Consider the following 16,863-nt stretch of genomic DNA (forward strand, 5'->3'; position numbering starts at 1 on the left):
CAAGAAAGTTTTTGACTAATCGCGGAGGGCTGATTGCAGAATTGGAATAGAAAACTTTGGAACCGTTCTAAGTTATAGCGCCCCAAGGTAGCCAGAAGAGGGGACATCATGACAAATGAAAAGTAGCAATGGTCACATGGCCACTGGCACCACAGGTAGGTATGATTCAGTTCTTGTATGACGGTGATAAAGGATGCCATCTCGCAGCGTACAAGCTGATGAGAGTCTGAGTAATACTTGTTGGGGGGCTAGTTGGTGCATGTTTCCTGAAGAGGGTTATAGCGCTGAAAAAACACAACACCGTCTTCCCGTCTCGCTTGCTATGTGTTGTGTTTTTTCGGCGCTATAACCCTCTTGATGAGAGTCTATCGAGGCGGCACTTAGCTGCACTAGTATAACCACATAGATGTCGCAGATTTCGGTAGCCTTTGATTAGGCGGTTCGGAGATCGAGTACTGCAAATGCCGGCGTAGAGTAGTAATGACAGGGTTGCGTGAAAGTAGCCGGCGTCTTGGTGACAAGAACCACTACGATGAACGAACGTGAAGCTGTAGCCTTGAAGTTTAGGGCCCACTGGGCAAGTTTGGCATTTAGGTCTCTTTCTGTTTCGGGGCAGCGCACTGCAACATTGTCAGTAACAATAGTAAAATGCTTGCTGTAGACGCCAGGCCGCAACTTCCTAATGGCTCAGACTACCGAGAGACACTCAAGTTCTGAAGCATGGTACCGAGTATCTAATTCACTGAGGCGGCGACTGCTCTAGGCAACAGGCTTCTCGTTCTATTTGGAGACGTCGAATTGTAGAAAAATTCCCCAAGGCCAAGACCACTGGCGTCAGTGTGAACGATACTAGGCATTCCCTCTTGATAGAGTGCGAGTGTCGGTGGAGTCGTCAGGGCCGGCTTAATATCCTGGAAGGCTGATTCATCGTCGGGGCCCCAGTGCCACTCCTGGTTTTTCTCCAGAAGTTCATTGAGGGGTGTAGCCCGAGCGGCGAAACTAGGGACGAAGCGGCGGATGTAGGAAGCAATGCCCCAAAAATGCTTTAATTTTGTTTGGCCGTTGCAAGCGACGGAATGCATGCTAAAGCTTGTAGCTTTGAAGTACCTGGGCTGATTCTAGAGGCACTCATAACATGACCCAATTTCCTTTTCTTGTTCTTCTTTTCCCTCTTGGTACCTTTGTTTCTTTTTCTCCTGTTGTTTCGTTTCTTCACGCCTTAGCACTCTCCCGTTCATGTCCCGCCGTTTTAGGAACCATGTTTTCAGACGTCAGGCGACAGCGCTGATTCTCTTTGAAGTCTCTCCCTTTACAATCAGCCACCATCGACCGCAACGACACCTGGCATCACTCTACTAACCCTTTAAAACTAACATGCCGAGGATGACGAGGTCGCCGTTGACGAAGATAGGTCCTCCTATCGAAATGTTGGCCAGCCTTTCTGAGGCACCTTATCCCTGTTTCTAAACATAATACCACAGTGTGCTATTCCATCTGTCAGACCCTTTCATGATTTCGGATGACCCAAGTAGGTAACTTCTGAATAGCCGCAGAAACACATTGAATGCTTTGTGCGTAGGCCACCATCATCTGAAATGCGCCAGACGAACTCCAAACACCGTTGGTGTTCGCAAAATGTGGGAGCGTAAACGATGACGACATCCAAGTAGGCTAACGCCATCGACCACTTCAATTGTTGAAGGACCCGGTCCGCTAGTCGTTGGAACGTTGCAGGTGCATTAGACAGCGCAAAAGGAAGGCTGTTAAGGTAGTACAGGCCGCCCGGTGTGACAGAAGCAGTCTTCTCTATGTCTGTCTCGTTGAGCCCGACCTGCCAGTAGCCGGAGAAGTGGTCGAGTGTGGTGAAAAATTTGGCTCCGTGAAGGCAATCAAAAACGTCATCGATGTGAACAGGGTGTACATCCCGCTTGGTAATGCTGTTTAGGCGGCGTTAATCTACGCAAAATCGCGTAGCGCCATCCTTCTTTGTCACGAGAGCTAATGGAGACGACCAAGCACTGAACAGGCGATATATGATGCCATGATGTAACGTATATTCCACTTGTGTTGTTATTTCAGCGCGTTCAGAAGCAGAAACTTGACCGGGGCTGTGTCGAATGGGTGCATGAGAGCCAGTATATATTTTGTGACGAACAAGAGCAGTATAGCCAAGTTCTCTCGGTGATAACGGCAATCACTTTCAAAATTTTACCACCAATGCTTGGATATCGGAGTTCTCGGATCACGTTAAGTTTATGCCAAAATGGAACACATTCAAGTCGGTGCACTCATCGCCACTCTGTAGAAGTTTAGTGTTGCACTGTTGCGATGATGGAGCAGGGCGTAAAGGCTGCCCCGTACGCCAACACGCTTCCAGATTGTAGGCGTAGCAGGCTATCTGATATGTTGAACATCAGGACAGCAAATGCAGAATAAGAGCGCATTAGAGACGGTACATTCATTGCCCGGTCATGAGTAGATAGTACAGTCAACAAAGACATACGCAGCTAAACATGCGTTCATGCCGCCGCGAACGAGTACCCACGCAGTAGAAGACAAGGGTTAAGTTACCGTGTATGTTTTCAGCACAGGAAATAAAAAACCGTGGTGGCGGTTATCGTACAGTGTGAAAATTTCCATTTAGGAATTTCACATTGCCATGAGTTAAAACTTCTAAAGCTGGCCAAATTGATAGCAAACAAACAAGGGCCCCAACATCTCTGTAATAGGACAAGCCACAAACATATGTTTTACTCCTGGCCTTCCCGCCATAATCAAATTTTACCGTTGAAATACTGTGCGACATTGACCATTTAAAATTGCAGGTATTCGAAATTGGCCGATAAGTTTGCTTTGACAACAGCCTTCTCATTCTATTGAATTATTTTTACGCCTTGAACCATTTGGCCTACACATGCTTTACCGCAGGTCAGGGAAATTTCCTCAATAAATTTGAGCACGCAATCAGATATTATAGCCTCTTAAGCAGCCCAGTCATACAACACACAGACATGATATACAAATAACAACCAAACATGCCGAACGTGGGATAGGACAGCGAACATGTTTTACCGAGCCCACCATCCAATCTTAGACACCACATAGAGGTAATACAGTCTCTCTCGCTGCGCCTACTGCGGCAAAAAATTGAAGACGGAGTTCGGAAGAGTTCTAAATCACCCTAATGCGATGCTGCTGACGCATCCTGAGACAAATAGGAAATGAATCATCAGTTGGGAAGGAATCGGCCTAATATTGCCGGATTAGTTGATAGTTTTGAAGCGGGCGACACATCTTTGATACACGCTGCCATGCGTTGAAATCTCGAGCTGTCTCGTAGGGCACGCCTATAACAAGTCTGCCATGGTCAACACTCATAGATCGCTCGATAAAATTGGGAAAACAGCGTCGGCCACACATACATAAGCTACGGCTCAGACATGAATACTTTAATGCATGTGCGTTGTAGAAAACACGCTATCCTTTTGCGTACGCTATGTCATAACGTCTATGTGTATTCTCAATAATAAATGCCTCAATAATAAGCGAGGGTTACATGCTGAAGCGATACAGCGCACGAAGCATCTGCTTATGCACAGCAGAAGTGGCGCCCTGATATCTAACAGAACTGGTGCGATGAGGATCCCCGATAGCAGCTATGCAGGTGTCACATCTCGATGATCAACTCGAAGGGACTGGATTGTCTATTCTGCTCGGAGCACTGCGTGCACATGGTCACATTACAGGAAGCCTCGTTCTTGCGGGCACAACGCTCATACCATCAGCCGAAGTAACGATGTTCCGTCTTCAACGCAGAGAAGCCTATTTAAAAGACCGCAATGGTACATTAGACCTTGACTGCCAAACGCCCTGCACTGCTCTCGCGTCTATGAATGCATTCTAAGCCAAGTGTTCTGACCCTCAAAACGCGCTGTGGGCAGCGCATGAGCCTTCCATATTGTGACAGCAGGACGGCAGCTGTGGCACCGACGGGACGACCGCCCCTTGCGTGTCCGCATAACTGCCATCTTTTGAGGTTGCCAACACCAGGAAACGCCGCCTTTGCTTCGACGATAGCCGATTTCACGTCGGTCTCACCGCCGCCGTGTTCTTTCTTGTTCATTGTCTTTGGGGGATACATCTCACAAGTAAACTGAGATAAATTTGCTTTGCTCGTATTGTTGGATGAGCAAAAAGACTTGCGTAAGACATACGGCAAAATTGCTGCCAAACCAATGGCACTCCTTTCGAACTTTTCTCGCCTGTAAAACTGTAGTTGCGTAAAAGTGACGCACCGAAAAGTTAGAAATACTAATATATCCCTGTTTTCAAGTAAGCAGCAGCATCCTACTGTACTACGCTATGTCTTGGCGTGTTGAAACAAGTAGTGTGTTCTGGCTTGAAAGCAAGTGTTCTTTCACTGCATGTATAGCACGTTTATTTACGGAATTACGATAAGTTTATTTGTAACAGTCACCACACATATAAATCTAGACAAATTTCAATACCATAGACCACAAAACCATTACACAGATACCATAGGCCACAGAGACATAACAGATTAGCGGTTAGGAATGCCAAAAAGGCTTATAATGCCAAAGTAAGTGACAACTTGAAAGAGCGCAGGTTTGGGTGTGTTCGTATTCCATAACTTTTAGGTTTTTTAGCGCACAAAAAGGGACGAGGGACAGTAGTATGCTGCGCTGCCTCCGCGCCGTACCTCTGTCTCTCGTTCCGTTTGGTCCGCTAAAAACCTAAAAGTGACAACTGCACAGCAGAGCTTGCACCAGGCTGGCGCCGGCTGAGGTGCAATTGCAATGCATTTCATCACTCTACGCTGAACAATTTGCCCAGTGGCACAACACAACTCAGAGGGTTTTAAATGAAGTATTTAGAGTATAAAACATTTTCAGTGCTGATGAGAGGTTTACAATAAGAAGCAGTCGTTTACTCACTACATTGAGGTTTTTCTGTGCAGAATGCGGCACAGTATTTTACTGCATCTATAATGTTTTACGTTACCCGTGCATGCGGGATATGCGCACCTGCATAATTTATTCCATCCAGTCTTCGCAGCACTGTATCCTGGTCGTGGACTTCTATGGGGTCGATAACCAGTTGGGCACTTTTAGTGAAGACAATCGCTCCCACGTGATGGCCATCTCTTGTTACGTTCACCTGCGCGCAGCGTACGGAACGGAGAAATTAGTCCAATAAGCACGCCATGCAAATAAAGACGTAACTCTGAGCACAAAAATACCAATTAAAATTATCTGGCTCAAATCCACCCATTGATTTTAAATTTATTCACTGCAAAGAGGAATTTGAAGTTCATCTATCTTCAGTTCGTGCACGGGATAACATATCGCTGTATTTAGATCTTGTTCAAGGTGTTATCATGCTCATCCTTAGTCGCGATGCTTCGTAAATATTGATGATAGCGTAGCAAGAGCCGTAACGAAGTAATCTGTCTGTTTCGAAGTCCTTCGGCTTCTGGATAGGCTTGGCCGCCATGGACATCAGTTTGCACTTCCTAGTGTGAGATAGAGGGTGAATGGTGAGATGCAGAATAAGTATAAGGGGGGTAGGGGGTATTGAAAGCCATCTTTTCTGCTCTCTATTGAGAGCTGTTCTCTGCAGTGGGAGTTCACCGCTAGATGCCGCATTGGTCTTGCTCGTGGAACGTCAGAGCTCGACACAAATGCAGATTCCTGTTCTCAAAATGCTCAATACGTGGGCTATCGAGACGGTATATTCAGCAGGAATAGTTGCTGGTGTCATATACGCCCGGTAACCATCGTTGTGTCTTGAATTAAACCGTTCTGGCATCGCTGCGGAAAGTACTATCATGCCACTGGTCCGTATATCATCGGTCATTCGTTCCTTTGCAGACACCGTCCTCTGGAATCACATAGGTACTAGCTTTGAGCGGTACATGTTAGAAGCCTTAGCAGTCTTTTCCAAGAAGAAGCTTTAAATGATAGGGCGCGAATTGGCCAAGCGACATTCAGAGTTAGCTGAAATGATGAGTTAGAAATTCTTGACAGTAAGAAAAGAGCCATATACAGAGTGTTTCAGCAAACACTTTCAAACATATTTATAGGTTGCCTGGGGCAGATAGTTTAATTCTAGTTGATGAGCCGGTCTACTCGAAGCGGCGGACACTACTTGCAAAAGAAATTTAAGTGCAAAATTGTCTAGTTAACAAGAATTCACTAATTAACTTTCAAGCTATTTATCCTATGACTCATACTGCAATTTACAAATTCTAACAGTGGACCTCGAAAGGAGGCTCCACTTGGAACGAATTCACAAGACGCACCTGTTTCGAGATATAAATTCCCGAACTTTGCGGAGAAATGCATTGGCGTTCCAGTTATTTGTGTGCTTCAGTGCATGCATTGACGTTTTCTTAACAAATTAAGTGCAAAGTTCTCCCCAAATAACAATTACCTCTCTGCAATTACCCGAATGAATTCTCTGCAAGTAACTCCGCAAAGTTCGGGAATCTATATCTCGCAACAGGCGTCTTCTTGAGAATTCGTTCCAAGTGGATCCGCCTTGCGAACTCCACGGCTATAATTTGTAAATTGCAATATGGTTCATAATGTAATTATTTATAACTTAATTAGTGAAGTTTAATAATTCCTAGATAATGCATCTTAATTTTTTGTGCAAGTATTGTCCACCGCTTTGAGCAGACCGGCTCATGAACTAGAATTGTCATATCTGTCACAGGCAACCTTTAAAGTTTTTTTAAAGTGTTCACTGAAACATCCTGTACATACTGAGTTCAAGTGGAACCGTTCTTTTCGCATGTGCTGTCTGTTGTGGTATTATTTGCGTATATGACCGCGGCTAAGCCCAGGCATCCATCAATACATCATGGCTTCACGAACCATCATTGGCATTTTCCAGTAATCTTCATTTCAGCGTCAGGTATTTCTTTTTTTTAATGACAGGTGCCCACGAATTAGCTCAGTTTACAATTTTGCAGGCCCTATCAGAACTACACTTTGATATCCACAAGATTTAGATACGTGATCTTCCCTGTCATGTGTCAAGAGAAGTGATTCTAATAATATCTGCTTTGTATTATTCGGTAATCTTACTTAATAATAAAACGGCTCCTTGAAGCTTCTTTTTGTGAACTTCGTCAGGGAGTAATTATTGTGTTTCAACTTCTACTTGCCAATAAAGCATTATGTGTGGCAGACGCAGATTTTCTTAATATTGTAAGCAATTTCCTTCTGGTTGGACAATGTTTACCATGGAAATTATTTGTCGCTCTACTATCCCAATATGTTGCTTCCAAATTGTTGTTGTACTAACTATTCAATGAACCCTTTCTCTTCTTTCCATTCTTTAAATCTGCTCTGTCTATTCAAATTGTCATATTACTCAACTAGGCCATTAAGTAGGTACTTTCATGCGTATATACATAATTACAAACATCTTTGGACACATACGGATAGGCGTGTAAACGTATGATATGCCAGCGGCCATGCACGCGTATTTAAGAAATTTGCGACCTGCTTTGATAATCAATAGTATTATATACAATTCCCATAAAAAACAGCATCTAATATTGTTTTATTTGTTACTGCCACTTAGGTTGAATTTAGAAATAACGATAAGTAATTTTCTATAGTTATCATAAGTATATCAATATTACATTTCCGAACACATTCAAAGGTACCAATATCCATAGTTTGCTTTGCGCTATCTGCGCCGTGGTTCTTTCTTCCGTATAATTCTGAGAAAGCCCGTGAAATAAGAATTAAGAAAGTAAGAAGTCAAACTCGGTTTGACATTTGCGAACAGCAGCACTGCTGCCCTCAAGCGGGCTGAAAAAGAAGTAAGTGCTCTTCACGCCCAACTCGGCCATTGCAGAACTTTGACGGAACATTTATCCCGTTATTGCCGCGAAATTATTGTCCGTGGCAGGAATCAGCTGTGAGCCCTGTGGGCATCCTTCGTAAAAAAAGTTACATGAAACAGCAACATCAGACATCCTTGAAAATCATTCTACAGCACAGTAAGAAAGTTGCTCTACGTGCGATCTGACATGTAAATTATCTTCGTTACCGTTCTGTTCCAGGGTACAATTACGTGGAGACAACGGTACCTTGGCACGCATGCTTCTTTCGAAAACAGGCTTAAATGCGTATGTAGTTGCACTGTAAATACATGAATTGTTAACGCACGTCCTGTCGACCTCACCTCTCTTGTCTTTGGTATTAGGCCACGTATAAATATTTCCAAATGTACCTGAACCACCATACCAAAGATTCCCTAACTGGCATATCAAAAGAGCTGAATAAATACGCAGAAAATAAAGGTATTTGCTGTTCGTTGCACTCTGCCAATATCATAGAATAGCAGTCACGCAGAAGATATAAGACGCATGAGAGGCGATCTGTAAAATTTAGAGGGTATTGTGAATGTGAACTGATTGCGTGATCTTGTGAGATGAGAGCATTGAAGTAAACTGCTTATTTCACTATGAATTGGCTGGCAAACAAACAGTGACAGGAAAGCATAGATCAGTATAATAAACGGAACTCTCAGATTCGCTCACAGTTACATTTCTTTACTTATGGCTCACTCGGGCTGAGGTTCAACATAATTCCGCTCAGCCGTCTTTGCTCGTACTCACAGCCACCGATATATTGCTCAGCGGTGCACATTCAGACTGAAGTTCACCAAAATTTACTCAGCGGACCTCGCTCTGACTCGAAGTAAGCAGAGTCCTACTGCCTCAGCAAAATTATCCCGACGCCAACTCGCGAGTTGGTCTGAGTCTCAGCGAGTCGACTTGTGAGTGAGTTTGCTGACCAACGCCAGAGAAGCAAATATGTTGCATAGAAGTACGTTTCCCCTTGGCGAGCGAACAGAGTTTCATGAAGCAAGAAAGGGGGGAAGACAGAGTGTTAATTTGTCTGCCTGAGACAGAAACACAACGCCTACGCACCACCACCTCTGCTCGAGAAAATATTGACCGCGAACGGGAAAAACGACACGAATGCGCATCGGGTGCCACCGGTTTGAGCAAGACGGCCAGGCTAGGCCTGAATGTAGAGCGCTAGTGCTGTTATCGTCGCGGAGTAACGCCACTCAGGAAGGCTATGTGTCTGTACGCTGTACGCGCCGAGAACAAAAGCCGAAAAAGAAAGTTTAAGGCGTGCTTGCGCGTCAGAGCCATAACAGCGCAAAGAATGGTACTGCTTGCCTAGCGCACGCAAAAATAAGAAGGTCGTGAGATTTAGCACTATTCTGAACGTTGACTATTTCCACCATATTGTCAAATTCGCCATCTCCTAACCTCTGAATGGCATGCAGAGCTACTCTGATATCACTGCTTGGCTAAAATAGCCGCCATTACGCAATTGTACAACACAGCGGAGTCTGACGATGTGCAAAATAGCACACCTTGTCAGCGAGCGACGGCTCAGTAAATCGCACGCTGCGAATGACACAGGTATAGGCGTATTATATAAAAAAAATGACAACGGACCACATTGTGCAACAGCAGGCGCCAGTCTCAAGAATGGTATTCTTATGGGTGAAAATTTGCAGTCACACTGCCATGTTTTCTTGTTTTCCGTGCACTGCCGGCCCTGGCCGAAAGAATGAAAGAACAAACCCGAGTACTTTAAGCCTGTTGTCATCGTATACTTGTCCCCACTGTTAGCTTGTCGTGTGCAAATTAGCAAAAAATAAAATAAAATTTATTGGATAAACGGGAAATGAGAGATCCACCCAATCGTAGCCATGGCTAGAAAGGAAACCCATACAGGCTCCTCGAATTCCTACGATTGGGTGGATGTCTCATTTTCCTTTAATAATTACTTGTCCCCTTGCAGGTTTACGCAGTACTATTACGTCAAAATTTATTGTAATTTAATTTTATTGGCTTTGTCGTCAGCTGGCCCGTCACGATATTCGCACCGACGCACTAGCCGCACCAAAAGCTTGCGATTGGGGTCGAGATTGAATGTCCTTGTCCTTGGGTAAGGTTCACAGTTCATACTCAATAGTTCCCATTTGACTTTGGATGCACTTGAAAATTGGTCCCCGTCTGGCACGTGCAGCGGGATTGGGAAGCCACGGCTGTAAGAGGCTGCGACGCACTTCTTAAGCGCTATGAAGCTACCCGCAAAATGTATGTGGACCGTTGTAGCTACGGCGGAACCTGACCTTGGGCGTCGGGGAAGTGCCTGAAAGCATACGCTGCATACTCAGCGGTCGGTCTTCTAAAGCGATTGCTTTCCTTCACTGTTTGCTTAATTTTCCGCCATCGCGATTGTCGAAGTCGACGTCTGCAGCCCACACGTTGGCAGCGCGCCAAGACCATTCGATATTTGCGGGAGTAAAAAGTAATATTTCACCAATGACAGAGGACAGATCGTTCAAGTGACCCAACGATCGGTTTCCTAGAACAGAACAACAAACACTACGTTTGTCGTTCACCCGTCGTGGTTGCTTAGTGGCTATGGTGTTAGGCTGCTGAGCACGAGGTCGCGTGATCGAATCCCGGCCATGGCAGCCGCATTTCGATGGGGAAGACATGCGAAAACACCCGTGTACTTAGATTTAGGTTCACGGTAAAGAACCCCAGGTGGTCGAAATTTCCGGAGTCCTCCACTACGGCGTGCCTCATAATCAGAAAGTGGTTTTGGCACGTAAAACCCCTGAATTTAATTTAATTAACGTTTGTCGCTCTGACTACAGCTCGAAATGCCACCGCAATATTGTGGACGTTTCGTCGCAGCGCGGTCACATCACCCCTTTCCGTTCAAGAGTCGGTGGCGAAATGGACGTTTGCCGCCGCGTTGTGTTTACGGGAGCGGCAGCGGCGGTGTCTTGCTTTCCGCGCTGCTATTCCGGCGTACGCTTACACATCCGACGAGTGCTACAGCACAAGAAAGAAGTGCAGAAATTTTAGTCAGAATGCCAGAAAGCATCATTTTTACTGAATTGTCATGGAGGAAGCCGGACTTTTACAAGCTTAAGTGTGTGATGTCATAGGGTGCCGGATTACTCCAGCAAAAGGTAGAAGCAGCACGCAGAAGTACAAACACCGATCAGACTTGTATTGACGCACAAAACATATATAAGCGGCACACACACGCGACAGTTCCCCAAAATACCTCAGACAACATGCAGCTATATATACGTATCGTTCAAATATAATCGGCCTACAGTTCAGGCGGAAGCGCGTGTCGCCCTGTCGGAGACCTCGTGGAACCGATGTCGCCCAGCGGGGTCGGACAGCAGTGTCGGCCAGCCGGGTCGGACAGCCGGGTAGGACGGCCGGGTTGGATGGCCGCGTCGGACGGCCGGGTCGGACCGCCTCGCGGGGCTCAGGTGGCCGGCCGCAGTCACCGGGTCGCGTCAGCAGCTGGCGGGGTAGCCCTGTGGCCGCTCACCCGAACGCTCGACCGCCCCGGTTCAGGACCGCCAGCCTTCCAGGCCAGTTGCCCAGCTGAAGAGCGGGGCGCGGTAACCTCTCAGCGGGCGACAGCGTTGACTCGGGTTTGGCGTAGTGGCGAGGGCGGCGATAGCTCCTATGGGCCAGACGCCCAGCGAGGAAGCTCTTTTTCGTCCAACGCCGAACCTCGCGCACTGCTCACGCCACGGGGCCACCGCCCACACTCTCGCGCCACGCTTTCTTGAGGCGCCACGTCTGACGCTCCCAAAGTTGTGTCGATGATGATGATGGTCCTCTTCGCCACCGCACGGCACACTGTCTTCATATGTTTATGCTTCCACTCCCGCGTGCCGTATATTATAACAATACGCCCCTTTTCCAGAAAGTTGTTCGCAACTACTCTAACACAAGGACGCGGGATGAAAAGAAAGGAAAAAGGAAAATTGTCGTGTACGTTTGTCCGATTGTTCATATAAGCGCACGAGACACATTGTTCACAGGGCATTGCGCCCAGTTAAAGTACTAATGCACAGGTCTGTCCGGTTTCAAATAAACACAGTGGTCGCATTGTATAATCGCATTTTGAGATATTAACAGGTGATTACGCGCGACTCGACTCAAGCAGTCAGCTCCGACATTGTCACAACCTTTTGAGTAGTTAACAGTAAGATAATACTCCTGCCAATAGGAGACTCCAACGCAACACTTTGTTGCTCACGTGCTTGGGGTGCTCCTCAGTGGGCTTGTTTCCGCTGGCCTGGTCCCCGGCGCTTTCTCGACTTTGGAGGGCCTTGTGTCGGCGCGTCTAAAACTTCAAGACGGAACGAACTTGTATTCTTGCATGCACACACAAGCACACACTGACGAAGAAGTGGAGCGGCCTGTACTTTCCCTTTAGCGGTTGTCTTTTGGCACTTGTCGCACGACTGCACGAAGCGTGTTAAGTCTCTGTGTACATCTGGTCAATAAAATTCTTGTAGGACACGATCGGTTGTTCTCCGGATACCTTTATGTCCTGCCATGATGTTTTCATGTGCCACTTCTAATATGCCAAGTCTAAATATTTTTGGTATGACCACCTGCTTAATGGTTCTGTCAATGGACCGGTGGTAAAGGCGACACAACAATCCTCTTTCTTCGACGAATTCGTAGCTGTGACCCTTTCCCGAGTTAAACGACTTGCTTACTTTAGCAAAAATACGTTTCAGCTTCTGGCCTTTCCGCTGTTCTTCAATGAGTTGTCCTTTTGTCAGGTCACGTAAGGCGATTGTCGGAACGCACAAGGGACGAATCTTGCCTTGTTCTTCAGCTTTGGCTTCAGCCACGCTCGATACATGCTCATGCTTCATAGGCGTCTTAGTCAGCTTCGTTTCTATGGACGACGACTCCGCGTTGGCAGCAGCGGGGAGCTTCCAGTCAGAGTCCGGATCGTATTGTCCTCTGACGCCTGGAAGATTTCCCAGAATTATGTCGTAGAGGGGCTGGTCTATACATGCCACTGTTAATTTGCCTGTAAAGTACGGCATGTTCATTTGTACGACAGCTTCAGGTAGGTAGCTAGTTGATCCGTCCAGAAGAACAACGTTGCTCGTTCTTCCCGTCATATACACCTCTGGAACGAGTTCTCGTCTGACAATTGCGGTTTTACAAGCGGTGTCTCGTAATACACGAACACTTCTTCCCAGCAGCCGGCCTTCAACCACTGGCATACCGTCGATGAGGAAAGTTACAGCAGTCCTAGGGTTCTTGTCGTCGCTGTCACTTGATCGGCGAGTCTTCTTTCCTGGACGCCTTGATTCTTTCACTGGACGAGTCCGGACTGGTTGAGATTCGGTGATTGCACACGCAGAACTTGGTTCGTTGTCCCCGTACCGAGTTCGGCAATTTTCAGCTGTATGTCCTGTTCTGTCGCACAACTCACACTTCAGCATACGCTTAGGTGGGGTACGGCAGTCAGGAGCCAAGTGTCCAAACCGGTGACAGAGGGAGCACATAAGTTGCGGCTTCCTGGGAGCTTATATTTTTCCCACTTGAATCCTTTGTGTTATCGGGACCCTTTCCTAGGTTTGTCCAGTTCTGCGCTTCAAGAAAGCGATCCGTCAAGCTAGCAAGTTCGTCAAGGAAGTTGCACTCTCGCTCCTTCAAGAAAACGACTAGCTTTGGCTCACAACAGCGCAGAAACTGTTCAGAGATCATGTGTTCTCGTAGACCTTCATATGTTTTAGGCACGTTAGCCATCTCAATCCAGTGGTCAAAATAGGCTGAAATTCTTGCTGCTAACTGTCTTCCAGTTTCGCGCTCTGCTGCTCGTGCTTTCCGAAACTTCTATTGGGATCCTTGAACAGTGAATTGAAACCTCTGTAGTAAAGCTTTCTTTACCTTCGGGTAATCTAACGAATCGGCGGCAGTCATCCGACCGATCACAGTTAAAGCTTCGCCAATTAGGAACATGCTCACAGCAAGAGCCCATTTTTCTCGTGGCCAGTCCTGCCCTGTTGCTACGCGTTCAAATCGCTGTAAATACGCGTGTAAGTCATCGCGTTTCTCGTCGAACAAAGGAAGTAACTTCTGTGGATTAAGAGATGACGAGGAGGTGCTGGGCGCAGTCAAAATTTCAGAATCCGCTGTCGGCGCATTCCGAGCTTCTTCCTGAAGCTGCAGCTTTAGCTGGAGGATGTCATGCTGCCTCTCGTCAGCTAAGCGCGCTAATTCAGCAACTTCCTTGGTTGCCTCTCGCTCCGCAGCTCTCTTGTCGCTTTGTTTTGCCTGTTCGGCCTCAATTCATCTGCGCAGTTCTGCGCCTGACAATCCCATTTGGAGTCCTATTGAGGTGGTTTTCCCTAAATCCATGGTGCCGTTTACTAATGTGTGTCTGCGCTCAAGCGAAACTGCCCCTTTTCACTGTATTTACGAGTGAATCCTGGCAGGCTGGCCAGTTTGTGATGCTATTGGGTGAATGATCACTCCAGCAAAAGGCAGAAGCAGCACGCAGAAGCACAAACACACGTCAGACTTGTATTGACGCACACAACATATATAAACGGCACACACACGCGACAGTTTCCTAATATACCTCAGACGACATGCAGCTATATATACGTATCGTTCAATTATAATCGGCCAACAGTTCAGGCGGACGCGCCTGTCGCCGTGTCGCAGACCTCGTGGAACTGATATCGGCCAGCGGGGTCGGACAGCACTGTCGGCCGGCCGGGTCGGACAGCCGGGTCGGACGGCCGGGTTGGACAGCCGCGTCGGACGGCCGCGTGGGACGGCAGGGTCTGACGGCAGGGTCTGACCGCCTCGCGGGGCTCAGGCGGCCGGCCGCAGTCACCGGGTCGCGTCAGCAGCTGGCGGGGTAGCCCTGTGGCCGCTCAGCCGAACGCTGGACCGCCCCGGATCAGGACCGTCAGCCCTCCAGGCCAGTTGCCCAGCGGAAGAGCGGGGCGCAGTAACCTCTCAGCGGGCGACAGCGTTGACTCGGGTGTGGCGCAGTGGCGAGGGCGGCGATTGTTCCTATGGGCGAGACGCCCAGCGAGGAAGCTCTTTTTCGTCCAACGCCGAACCTCGCGCACTGCTCACGCCAGGGGGCTACGGGCCACACTCTCGCGCCACGCTTTTCTGAGGGGCACTGCCGACGCTCCCAAAGTGGTTTCGATGATGATGATGGGCCTCTTCGCCACCGCACGGCGCACTGTCTTAATATGTTTATCCTTCCACTCCAGCGTACCATATATTATAACAAAGTGATTCGTTGAGCACAAGATACTGAGCTGATACGCCTGGCTTGCACTACAGCAACGACTTAAACGTTCGCGTCTCGTACTCGTAAGAATTCCGTATACATCTCTGCGCTCTATTCAGCCATGTAGCCAGGTGTAGCGTAGTGTGCGCTACAGCCATGCACAAAAATGTATAAGAATGTCATTAAATTTGTAACAATCACTTTTGCGAGAATGTTGCTTTGGACCTCTCAAGTGCATTGTATCGGTAAAGTGGACGTATCTGTTGTAATTGGGCACATCTTGCGAATTTACCAAGGACCCGGTTATTATTCCCGCTCAGCAATATTGTTTTTCATGTTGTCAAGTTTTTATCTTGAAAACCATTTAAGGAGCATGAAGTTGAATTATTCTGCGAAAAGAAGTGTACCTTGTCAAACAAGGTGGAACAATTTTTGTATTAGTAGCTTTGCCGTCACTGTAAAACATTATCGAATTCCTGTTAGGTATTGTTCTTTGTGTTTAGTGCGGCAGTGAAATGTTTGCTGTTCACGAATTGTTTAGCATATGTAGTTTAGCCTTCGTAGGAATACGGCGTGTGTTTTTGTTAACACGTCGAGTAAATAGGGAATTGCTAGATATTTCTATGTGTGAGCAGGTCGGCAGATTAAACGGAACTTACACCGGCTCAGAGTCTACAGGGTGATTATTGTAGTGTTTGCCGACTTTTTAAAGATCGCCTGTTGCAGGTTATCTAATTCTAGTCCTTCAGCCCGAATATACGAAGAGGCGGACATTATTAAAACGGAAAAGCGAAACGCATACTCAACGAATTAGATAAAATCCATTAGTTATCTCCTTAATTATTGCTTTACGGCATATGTTGTAATTAAGGAATTGTAGCCGGTAAATTTGCAAGGCGCACCCCCTTAGAATGAATTTCCAGAATGACGCTAGTTTCGAGACATGCGACGTCAAATTCGCTGTAAAAAATTATTGTTGTTCCACTTACTCTTTGAAAAAATGTTCTTTTATGCATTGAAGCACACAAGTATCGGTTACGCGCCTGCACTTCGTCCCACACTTTGGGAAATATTATCTATGTGGATATAATATATGGGAAAGGTAATTACGAAAATTCATTTCAAGTGGTTGCTTCTTGCAAGCTGACCGGCTCCAATTCGTTAATTGCAATATGTGCCTTAAAGTAATTTATTAGGAATTAATTAGTGAGTTTTTCGTAATAAGTTGAATAAGTGAGTGTTTCGATTTTTTGTGCTTGTAATGTCCGCGTCTTCGAAGTAAAAGGTACAGTTGACATGTTGCTAAAATTGGACGTAAAAATGTCTCCTGGTCCTGACAAAATACTGAATGAGTATTTAAAGCGATACTGTGAATGGATTGCATGCTTCTTGGTTAAAATTCTTTCTCTGTCATTAATAAACGGTGCATTACCAAGTCAATGGTTATTAGCGAGGATTGTGCCTGCTTATAAGGCTGGAGACAGGCTAGACATTGGGAACTACCGTCCGATATCCATAACTTGTACGGCTTGCAAAATCTTAGAGCGTATAATTTGTAAGCAGTTAGTAGAATACATTGAAAACAATAACATTTTTTACAACAAACAACACGGTTTTCGAAGGCGTCTGTCAACTGTCACGCAATACACAGTATTGCAGAGGCCCTTAATATTCGCGAACAAGT

At 46.5% G+C, this 16,863-nt stretch overlaps 1 protein-coding gene across 1 annotated transcript in view; it reads right to left on the reverse strand.

The window, feature by feature from the left end:
* LOC142584733 (complement C2-like) overlaps positions 1 to 16,863 on the reverse strand; it is a 279,859-nt gene that overhangs the window by 107,588 nt on the left and 155,408 nt on the right. Inside the window, exon 11 of the mRNA XM_075694959.1 lies at positions 5,046 to 5,178. Within this exon, the coding sequence (XP_075551074.1) occupies positions 5,046 to 5,178 (133 nt within the window). The remainder of the gene's footprint in view (positions 1 to 5,045; positions 5,179 to 16,863) is intronic.

The sequence above is a fragment of the Dermacentor variabilis genome, chromosome 6, assembly GCF_050947875.1.
Source record: "Dermacentor variabilis isolate Ectoservices chromosome 6, ASM5094787v1, whole genome shotgun sequence".
Classification (NCBI taxonomy): domain Eukaryota; kingdom Metazoa; phylum Arthropoda; class Arachnida; order Ixodida; family Ixodidae; genus Dermacentor; species Dermacentor variabilis.